General features: G+C 39.2%; 1 protein-coding gene across 2 annotated transcripts; it reads right to left on the bottom strand.

Moving 5' to 3' along the window:
- Positions 1–118: 118 nt before the first annotated feature.
- LOC145786336 (trans-1,2-dihydrobenzene-1,2-diol dehydrogenase-like) lies at positions 119–9,236 on the bottom strand. Of its 2 annotated transcripts, XR_014291287.1 has the most exons (10): positions 9,057–9,236; positions 7,294–7,405; positions 6,290–6,453; positions 5,228–5,396; positions 3,433–3,512; positions 2,178–2,309; positions 1,330–1,498; positions 844–946; positions 610–748; positions 119–395 (listed from the first exon to the last, which is right to left on the bottom strand). XR_014291287.1 is itself a non-coding variant. In XM_082597975.1 (9 exons), the coding sequence occupies exons 1-8, from the start codon at positions 9,153–9,155 to the stop codon at positions 630–632; spliced, it is 1,044 nt and encodes a 347-aa protein (XP_082454101.1). In that variant the 5' UTR covers positions 9,156–9,233; the 3' UTR covers positions 119–395; positions 610–629. The 2 variants fall into 2 exon arrangements, 1 of the variants encoding a protein (XP_082454101.1); XM_082597975.1 differs by lacking the exon at positions 844–946 and having other exon boundaries at positions 9,057–9,233.
- Between the last annotated feature and the right edge of the window lie 2,194 nt (positions 9,237–11,430).

Genomic DNA, 11,430 nt, shown 5'->3' with positions numbered 1-11,430 from the left:
TTTGGTGACAAATTCACTTCGTTAAACAGGCTAATTCGGTATGCAAAGATAGACTACACCAGTTATGGTAAGACTTCGGCTATCCAACTGACAGAAGACACACCAACACTCCAACAGGCACATTGTCAATTACTGTTTGTTTCTGGTTCAAATAGACCCTTGTGCGGCAAAGAGATCTTGTAGCAAGATCCACACAAGCTTTAGAACAAAGCATTTTCATTACGCATTTCACTTCAGCAAGCCATGTGCACAAAAAGTAAAACGTTACGAGTAACACAAATGTGAAACAAAACTATAGCAATTAAAGTAGCAGCAAACACTTGAGTCTGTTAGAAGCTGTCATGCTTCAAAGTAAGCCGACTGGTAGCTGAACTTGTTCGATCACCCGTGCCAAGCTGCAAGAACAGAACAAACTTAAATATTAAGAGTTAAACTGAGTTGAATGGGAAATACGAAGTACGCTAAGTTAAAACTAGCTAATTGTCCAAAAAGAAAAAGCAGTTCAAAAATGGTTAGCATTGGTTTCAGAATAAGAATTACCGTATAAAAAATGCAAATTTAGCACGGTAGCCTTTCAATGCCAAAAACTCAAATAGCCTTTACGCATACCATAACATGTGAATTAAAAATCAGGATGGTTGTTCTTTATCTTGTGGCAATGTATATCCTAGTTCCAGTCTTGCGTTGTTAATGATCTCCGATACCTCGATACTGGCCGTTGGTGTCACCAGGGGTGACTCGGTTAAACCTGAAAATAATAAAAGTTGAGAGCTGATATGGATTGCAGCTATCTTTCGACTAGGAATGCCTGCTTGAAAGCTTAATTTTGGCAGCTTAGCATACCTGTGCTGGCTTTGCACAACTGACGCAGGCCTGGTCACCGAGTTTGACAAAGTGAAGTTTACGCTTGTTATTATCTGTGAATTACTGCAACCATTGGGTCCCGCTGAATGAAATTGGAGATATATGTTAGAATCGAATTCATTGGTGTCTTATTTCCACCAGGCAAACAGTTTCTCGGATAAGCTAACACTTGGTGCAGTTAGCCCAACGCATAAGAGTGCAGGAATTTGGAAAAACATAAATAAATTTAGTTTGGTGGTAAAATTCACAACAGTGCATAGGCCCAGTCCAGTCATTAAAAGTCTTAAAAAACTTAAAATGATGCAAACAAGAACTGGTTGTTTTTGCAACTTACAAGCGTCGAGTGGAAATTAGTTTTGAAACATAAGCGCTTGAAGTACATCAGTGGGAAGATCAATATCCTTTCTAATAACTTTGCTTTCCACTGAGATGAAATATCAAATGAGCCGAGGCCATGCAACTTACCGTTCAAAATGCACTTTCTTACTTCTATTGCTTCGTAGACAAAACCTTCACTGTTTTTAAAATTTAATTTCCCATCGGGAACGGCAGGCAAAGGAAATTCGTAGACTTCAGCTTCTCCGTAGTCAACGGAAACTTCGAGCCTAGTAGGGCACCAGAACGGATAGCACACCTGCAGTAGAATATCTGTTAGAGAGATTTTAAAAAATCGGAATATTGTTACGAAGAGATTTATTTTGACCAAGTTTCTTAGCAAAACTTTCGTTTGGAACTGTCTTTTCAAGAAATAACACTTTTTCCGCCCTGTTGTTTACTCGTAATCATTCTTATATCACTATAGAGTTTGTGCTTTTTAGTCCGGAGTGTCGTTACAGTGCATAGTCAGATTTATCTACTAATTCTCATTTTTATGTATATTTCTGATATTTCCTATTTAATTAATTTAATATTGCAGATTTAAAGTAATTCCTGGTGAGAACACAAGTAGGCTACGTGTCAAAAACGTTCGAGTTTATTTTAATTAAGTTGCATTTCTTTGTGTAAACCGTTGAAGTTACTTTGTTTTGTATGTCAATAATAGTTTAACGCTTCATTTCAACAGCGAAAAATTCGAACAACCGGCTACACGGTTTTGCATTGCAAAATATGGCAAACAAGAGGTCATCACCAGAAGCAATGATTTCTTAAAGAAGTCAGTCATGTCAGGTAGACGAACGTCGCAATAAATGCAGATTATTAGCATGTTTACAAGACAAGTTAGCTTATTTAGACCAGAAAAATATATCAAAACTGTCAACAGTAGTGAAAAACAAATGATTTATTAGAGACTACCCTAACACTGAGCTTCATACCTTTATTATTCCTTTTGTTCCGCAAATCGTCCCTTCCCGGGAGAGGTAAGCCAACAAAGACGTGCTAATGGAGGCTGTACAATTGTTTGGGTATCTTAAAAATATGTCGCACTGTGAATCCACTCCAGACTCCTGAAAGAAACTTGACAAGTTTAGCGGAAATTTGTATTGATTTCAGTTTTAAAAATGCAAACTTGGTTAAAGCACGGAATGGCCCGTTTCGGTGAGTCCGATTCGGCGAGTCCAATTCGGCTAGTTCGATTCGGCGAGTGCCCTATTCGGCGAGAGCCCTTTTCGGCGAGTTCCCTATTCGGCAATTTTTTGAATTTTTTTTTTAAATTATTGGGTACCGTAGCCTAATTATCATTGCCGTTTTAGGGGTTGGGGTTAGAGGTTAGGATTTGGGGTTAGGTTTGTGGTAAGGGTTAGGGGTTGGAGTCTTATTTCAACGTTTAGCGACGTTAAAACGATGTAAAAGCGGCAATGATAATTAGGCTACGGTAACCGATAATTTAAAAAAAAAATTCAAAAAATCGCCGAATAGGGAACTCGCCGAAAAGGGCTCTCGCCGAATCGGACTAGCCGAATTGGACTCGCCGAATCGGACTCGCTGAATAGTAGCAGACCCGTTAAAGCAAGCCATTTTTGTTTTGGCACTGAAAATGGCTGATCCTTTCAATGTAGTAGACAATTTTTTACGTTATCCATTTAATATGCCATGGAGCTCTGGTGGTTTCAACCAGCGGTTAGCCACCTAATAGAAAAACAGAAAGTGGAGTCTGGTGTATAAATGCGAAGGAAAAAAATCAACGACGTAAAAAATAGGTTCTCTAATCTCTATCATAAAATATCAACACGGTAAACAGGATTGAAATTGAGCTGAACGTAATTAGTTGCTGCTTTTACAAAACTGAAGACTATTCGCAAAGTTAAAGGATTTGTTTTATATAGGCCTACTGTATATATAACTGTAATTTCATAAAGTCTTAGCCTTGTTACAACTGCAACTTACCTTACAGAGTTGCAGAACATTGGTGCAAAATAACCGCTCCATTCGTAACATAGTTATTTGGAATGCACTATAACTTTTTAGTAAAACGGCTGTGCGCAAGACGTTGAGGAGTTTAAAATGTGAAAGCAAGCCAGAATTATGAATTTAACTCGAAAACTAGTAAAAGTAAGAGCCATGAAAACAAAAAACACATTTTAGATCACAAATACTGCGTCGTTTAAACTCGATATATTAGTCATATACCTCCAAAAGCGATCCATGGGAGTACTGTTCAATGGGAGGCACGTTGTATACAAACTGAACAAACTGAAGAGCATAGACACCTGTAATGTCATCAGGTGTTATGGAAATAAAAATCATGCAATTCCACCATGATACAACACAACGTAATAAAGTTGAGGTATGTTTAGCACAAACGACCAAAAATATAGCATCCAAATACACAAAATACACTACAAGTTGTTGATAAGGTTAAATATTGGCAGCTGGTCTGGTTTAAAGTTAATTTTACAGAAATAGCACAAGGGTGTCAACTGCTCATTGCTCAAGTATCAATAACAAGAAATGGTTGAAAATAATTTAACATTCACAGTCCCACAAGGGAAATAGATTCTCCTAAGTTACAAGAAAAATAAAGGTGATTCCCGTACTCAATACTAAGCATCAGAGGTGAAAAGATATGGTTCTCATTATACTAAGCCTTTGGCACTAATAACGGCTACGCCCAGGAATGGCCCGTTTCGGTGAGTCCGATTCGGTGAGTCCGATCCCTTAACGGGGGATTTTCTTTTTTAATTGTCGGGTACCGTAGCCTAATTATCATTGCCGTTTTAGGGTTAGGGGTTTGGGTTAGAGGTTAGGAACTCACCGAATCGGACTCACCGAATAGTAGCAGACCCGCTACGCCCACCCAATTTATCACATCCTGAGTGGAGGACAAGGTGTACTGTTTTTTCAACAACCAACTTAAGCCAGGATTCTAAACAGCATCGTATTATTTGGAAAACGAGCTCAATACCACCGTTCAAATACCGCACTTCAGAATAACCATGCTCGGTAGTCTGACACGTAAACAGTTACAACATTTTATGATAAATCTGATACTATTTCTTACGAAGTAACCGCACAGAGTATATCAGGGTTGTCGGTATTTTACCCGACCCAAAAAAAAACACTTAAAAAAACCCAGAGCATCATATTTGTCCACTTTTTATTAGAAAATTAAAAAAGTGAACAAAAACACTACAAGACACTTAAAACAAACTTCAAATTAGGACTTAAGGATGTGATTGTGAAGTAAATTTCCAAGAGTAAACTGAAAACGCAGTGGATATTGTACAGTACACAAAAATCAAGTAATGCCACTTTGTGTATACTACACTAAAACCATTTATGCAAGAAGGCCTTATAGTTAAACTGGTGAAAGTACTACTCTACTGTAGTCTGTATATATGATGTGAAATGCAATTTAGGAGGCTATTTACCAATTACAGATTCTGGATTCTAACGCATGGCTGTTTCAGAGCATTTGCCTAAATGGCCATTGGCCACGCAATCGCTCAATTGCTCATCCATTACTATATATAATATATATACAAACGATAAAAAATATTTAAACATGATGGCATAAATGCTCCTTGCCTTCAAATCTAAAGCAAATGATGCAATAATGTGATTTCTACCACGGTAGCATCAACTTGGTATAGAAATCAGTGGATGATGCAACATCCAACTTGATCTTGAAATTAATGGATGATGCAACATTCAAGCAACAACAGCCCTAGTGTATTATTTTATTGAGTTATGCAAGCATGTACTGTCTTCTTCTTGCGTTTGAGGCCGCCACAGATCACGTTGTTACATCCAGGCGCAGCAGCCAGCATGTACTGTGAGTAAAAGGCACTTCATTCGTAAAAAGTAGTTTTGAGGTGAAATAAGCATGAATCTACCTTTTTTTGCATCTTTTTTAAAAAAAAACAATAAAACCCAAAAAATCCCTGGAGTATATACACATTACACAAGCAACTTACGGTCTTACCTATATCAAACAAGGCACCACCGGCAGTTTCTTTGTATCGCATTCTTTCCCTGAGGGTTGTATAACATTTACCAAACTGAGCAAACACACTGCGTACTTCTCCGATGACACCGGATTTTATCAGATCTTGTATCTTTTGATAAGCAGGAAAGCAACGACTCCAAAATCCCTATATCGAAGTGTTGTTATTGTGTTAGTAAACAAATATAGCCGACGCTGCTAAACATCGGTTTTTCATGCTATGTGTGCAGAAAACTAGGGTTACAACACATCACAACCAAATGTGCTAGGAGCCCAGGAATGTGCAAATTAAAACATAAGTTTAGTGCGGTTCTTGCAAGTAATTCCCACCTCTTTTATTTCCCTGACTGTCAATCATAAAATACATAAGCGACTGGAGTTAACTTTTTTAACCTTATATCAATGGATGACTTATATGATATGTCCACAGGCACTCATAACAATCTAATTGCAGGAATTAGCAAATAAAGAGAATGTAGTAATACAATTTTACAAAGATTTGACCAGTCATTAACTAATTTTATGTATACATAAAAGTCGTTATGTTTAATCAATAACCATGTCATAGGTTTCATGACCAAAACTTTTTATTTAAGACTAAGCACAACTGCCAGCACTCTAGCAGTTTTAAAAGTTTCTAAAGTAAACAACATGATTATATATAGTATACATGATACATCAGAATTTCAAGTAAGTGGTAAAAGTTCACTGGGCTATGTGATCCATCGTGGTAATAGATTAATATCCAGTTAACCGTATTTGACCTACTATCAAAAAGAGTTGCACACAACTGCACTAGCTCATAAAATGCCGAAATTGCATAAAATATATTGAATATATGTAATTATATACTATACCATACACTGAATAGAATAGTACTATACATAAACATACAATACAAACTCAAGATGTTACTTTTTACACATAACTTCAAAAACATCTAAATTCCATATTATTAAAAATATACGACAGTTCAAACATATGAGAAAGCTTTACATACAGCTTTGCATTCTGTTATTAAAGATTGATCAAACTAAAAACCTCCATGAGGAAAAGGTTCTTTGATTTCGCGAAGGCAAAAAGTGACTTTGTCTGAGCAGCAGTGACACAGATGGGCTTTTCACAAAGAACATGCTTTCCAGCGTTTAGCATCATCTTTGCAAGCTTGAAGTGTTCTGTGTGTATTGCCCCAATATACACTATATCTGTAAAGCAAAAACAAACTAAATATGAATACTTTCCACATCATAAGGGTTAATTGAAATTTATTTGAATTAACATGAAAAAAAAAATACTTGAAATTTAAGACATCAATTTAAAGCTCTTCGTTTTTGACTGTTTAGGTCAAAGTTTGAGCAGTTCCTTTTTATTATTTTTTAATAATAAGCTGCTCAATAGTTTTAGCTTTCACCAATAATAATTCAGAAACAAATATAATAAAAACTGATAAACTCAGAACATCATAAATTTGTAAAATAAAATCTATTTTAGATAATGCTCTTGTTGATAACAATGCTCAATGCAAAGCAATTATATATAGCTTATAGCATCCACTGTTTCAAGTTGCATATTATCTTAAAATAACTTTTTATTGTATGACAATAACTAAGTACCCTAGTCAACCAGAAACTTATGAATTATAAAACTTTTGAACTTCATCACCAAGTAAGTCAAGGCAAGACTGACAGATGGTACAAGTAAGCACTTTTCCAATAACATTTTGTTGATTTTTAACTTTTAGTAGTTGACCAATAACCTACAATGCTTTGTATGTACAGTATCGGAATGGCCCGTTTCGGTGAGTCCGATTCGGTTAGTCCGATTCGGTGAGTCCGATCCTTTAACGGGGGATTTTTTCAATTTTTTTTTTAAATTATGGGGTACCGTAGCCTAATTATCATTGCCGTTTTAGGGTTAGGGGTTAGAAGTTAGGAACTCACCGAATCAGACTCACCGAATCGGATTCACCGAATCGGACTCACCGAATAGTATCAGACCCGTACAGTATATATGTAAAAATTAAAGCAACTTTATAACTAAATTACCAATGTCTGGATCGGTTGTCAAATCTATGTAATCAGAATAAAACGCTGGTATGGAATGAGCCTTTGCAAAAGTTTGCGCTTTTTCATGATCTCTGGCAGCTACAGCAACAACCTAAAAGTGCAAGTGGGCCAAATTATAGGAACATCCATTTGATCATTCAGATGATTAATGCTTGTGGCCTTTGTAGAATAAAAAAGTTCCACAAGGTATATATTGTTACAAGCTAAAACAATACACATTCACTTTCTAATAAAACAACAAAAAGCTTTAGTAACATGACATCAGCTACACATGGAACACAGAGTGGCAAAACAACACCTCCCGACTCCGTGATTTCCTACCCGACATCGATCCCCACCCTCCGGGAATGTCCCTCGCAAGACTTGCGTGGGTCCGGCTTAACCGCCTATGAACCGGCGTCGGTCGCTTTCGTTCAGACATGTGCAGATGGGGCCTGGCTCCCTCACCAGGATGCGAGTGTGGTGCCACAGACCAGACAGTAGACAATGTCGTCCATGACTGCCTAATGCATCAACCACCACATGGAACGCTTGGTCTGAAGGCCCTGGATGATGAGACTGTCGAGTGGCTGATGACCTCATGCCCAAACATATAGTCCGGAAGAAGACAGCTCATACGACGAAGAAAAAGAAGCTCCACTATTTGCCAGAAGTATGCATTAGTATGTTTATAGTGGAAGCCAGAAGAAAACAACGCAAGTTAAAATACGATATTCAATTATTTCTTTTCTTGTTCAAAAATTGCAACACATAAAACCATTTAATAGCTTTGATTAGATTTCGAGTGCCAGTATTTTTATTTGAAAAATTTTTTGAATAGGATATATTAAATAAAAAGTGGCTGCATCTATGATGTTGTTACAAGACTGGAATTTTGCATAGGCAAATAATTCTAAACGTGTTATTGTGTGCAGCTTGCAATTGTATGTCGCCGCAGATATAACCACTTCCTAAAAAAGGAAGTTGCTAACTGAGCCTATACTGCATTGATTAAAATATGTGCATGGCATTAGATTAGCTTGCTTCAAAGAATGTAGAGTATACAGAGCTGGTGTACAAGTCTCCACCCTGGCCAAAATACCACAATGTCATTCATGAGAATCGACTAAAAATATAGGGTGAAACTACTTTACCTTTGCTTTATTGTTCATACACTTCACCTAAGGATGATAGAAAACTGTCCACTAACTTCACCCTATATGTCTTGGTTGATTGAAATCTTTGAAGTATGTTCATGTCATAACATTTATAACCACTTACCAGGGCAAAGACTTGTACACCAGCTACCAGTATACCGTACACTATAATGCATACGGTATGTAATTATATAATATTATACAGACGGTATGTATGTATATACATTATAATATAGGCTACTCTATGACAATATTACAGTAGGCTATATACTGTAGCTTACATTTTGTTAGCTTAATGGTTACGCGCTCGACTAAAGATCAAGTGGCGCTGGTTCGGCTCTCGGGGTGTGCACTTGAGCAACGTATTCCAGGACTGTTCTCCATTCAGCGGCATCAAGTGGATGGAATAATTTTCCGGCAACAACAATCAGAAACTTCACTCCGTCAATCTCAGTGACCAGGTTTGCATCAGTGGTTCAAAGCCTCTACAAGCATGCGAAACTGCCAGGATCAAGCTCTCAAAGAAGCTATCCAAGTCCGAGGATAAAGATCAAATCAATCACTAAAGCTTATGAATGCACACAAAAAAATAACAACTTATTTCACCTTGTGCTCACTTTTTGGTAGCGAATTCAGACAAACAACAAAATCATGGCAAACTCTTCCAGCACAACAAATTCCCCATCTCAGCAATCCTTCCATCATGACACTGATGTATTGGGCGTAATGTATATCACAGTTTTAATACCAAATATTTTCCTAAAAAAAGCTGAAATTTATACATATGGCAGGAACCGGTAGCGTCAGAGTAGAAGTTTTCCGACTCGTGCCATGCTATGTTATGTTACTCGTGCCATGTTAGACATATATTGTTATTCGCTGTGATAGTCAGAAACAGAAATAAAAATAAACTGAAACTGAATCTCAAATCAAATCACTGCAAAGTGCAAAATTAGAAATTTCACAATTTGCCTATACTAGAGTTGCCACATGCATAGAAACAATAACGCAAAACCCCTCCACAAACTTAGCTCAAGATCACATAAAATATACACAAAAACTATGTTAATTAACAACTAATCAAACTATCAACTTATACTTTTAATTTTGTCTACTAGCAGATCGGCTTCGAGTCAATTTGAAGCTTGCAGCCTACGTGGGCATGGCCTGTGCAGGACTGTAGGTTGGCCGCCATGGTTATTTCTTAGTTTGGTTTTGAATCCAGAGATTCATAAGAAACGTTGTAATACACAAATGCATGCGTGCAAGCCAGTTTGAATCTATCCTCGGACTGACAAAGCCTTGATAGGTTATTCCCGATAGTTTCGCATACTTATAGAGGCTTTTGACGTTGGGCTGGTTACCGACATCGGCAGAGTGAAGTTTCCGATTGTTGAAATGTTGTTGCTGGGGAATTATTCCACCCACTAGATGCCAATGAATGGAGAGCAGAATTGAAAATGCATTGCTCAAGCGCATACTCCGAGAGCGCATGCCTCGAGAGAGCGTATCTCGAACCAGGGCCTCTGAGAGAAATTTTTACTAGGGGTACGAAGAGTCATTCCGGGCCCCCCTTTCACTACGGGCCTCCTTTGTTTTGGGAAAAACGCGTGATGTTTGCTTAGGCGTATGCTAGGCTATATTGCACACCATACAACGTTTTACTGCAGAATTGGACATCTTTAACTAGTTAGTGTTTTGTGTTGTGCAAAGTGCATATCATGTGATCTGTCCATCGCCAATTTGTGTATCTTGCATTGAATTCGTGTGTTAGTATTGTTGTTGTCTTTCTAGTATTGCGCTTCTTAGTATTGCGCTGTCTTTCTAGATCTCACAGCTGCCTACGATACTGTAGGCTATGGCATCGCGGCCTTACTTACAAGCTGCTTCGCCTGCTTCCTGACCGACATATGGTCCATATGATTATGGAACTTGTCAGGAATCGAAGCTTCACCCTCACCACCGGCAATCCACGGCGAAGCAGACTGAGACGCCTGAAAAATGGCGTCCCACAGGGATCGGTCCTGGCTCCACTTCTTTTCAACATCTACACCCACGACCTGCCAACCACGGTCTCCGCAAAATACGCATATGCGGACGATCTGGCAATTCTCCACTCCACAAAGCCGTGGGAAAATCTAGAAGACACCTTGAGCCAGGACATGCAAACCATTTCAGCTTATCTCCAGAACTGGCGACTGAAGCTCAGCGAAACCAAAACTGTGGCAGCAGCTTTCCACCTCCACAATCGGGAAGCTGATCGTGAGCTATATGTCCACAACAACGGAAACCTCTGTCCTCCTACCTAACCACTATAGACAGATCGCTCACATACCGCCACCATTTGGTGTCACTGCTCAAGAAACTGACATCCCGCGCTGCACCAGGCTTACTGAAGCGCCTGGCAGGCTCAGGCTGGCGGGCGAGGGCTGACACTTTGCGAATAGCAGCCTTAGCCCTTGTCTACTCTTCTGCAGAGTACTGTGCACCTGTTTGGTGCTGCAGTGCTCACTGCCACAACATCGACACTGCCATAAACAGCGCCCTGCGCACAGTGACCGGATGCCTGCGTCCCACACCATTGGACAATCTCCCCATTCTCGCTGGCATTCAACCTGCTGAGCTTCGTCGCGAAGAAGCCACTCTGTCCCTCGGTCGACGAGCACTGGAGCCTATTACAATCTTCTCCACCACAAGATCTCTGCCTTCCCAAACGGGCACCCCCGTCGACTGAAATCAAGACACCCATTCGTGCCAGCCGCTCGGCTTCTGATCAACGAAGCTGATGAACAAGACATCTCTGCGGCTACTTGAGCGGACCATAAATAAAATGGAATTCTGAATGGAAGTCAAGCACCACCAGACTCCATTCATTCATCCCCGACGCCGAGGACACACGCTCCATCGGCCTGACACTACAGAGACAGGCATGGGTGCGCCTCAACCGTCTCCGTACGGGCGTCGGGCTTTTCCGCTCAAC

Source organism: Aplidium turbinatum, chromosome 17 (assembly GCF_918807975.1).
Source record: "Aplidium turbinatum chromosome 17, kaAplTurb1.1, whole genome shotgun sequence".
Taxonomy (NCBI): domain Eukaryota; kingdom Metazoa; phylum Chordata; class Ascidiacea; order Aplousobranchia; family Polyclinidae; genus Aplidium; species Aplidium turbinatum.
The sequence above is the reverse complement of the archived record's forward strand: the minus strand, read 5'-3'. Positions and strand labels throughout refer to the sequence as shown.

Excerpts from the sequence above, each read along its gene's own strand:
- LOC145786336 (XM_082597975.1), bottom strand. The coding sequence starts at position 9,155 with ATGATGGAAGGATTGCTGAGATGGGGAATTTGTTGTGCTGGAAGAGTT. Across the intron at positions 6,454-7,293 it reads GACAACCGATCCAGACATTG|ATATAGTGTATATTGGGGCA; the intron begins GTAATTTAGTTA and ends TTTGCTTTACAG. Across the intron at positions 2,310-3,432 it reads CCCATGGATCGCTTTTGGAG|GAGTCTGGAGTGGATTCACA; the intron begins GTATATGACTAA and ends AGTTTCTTTCAG.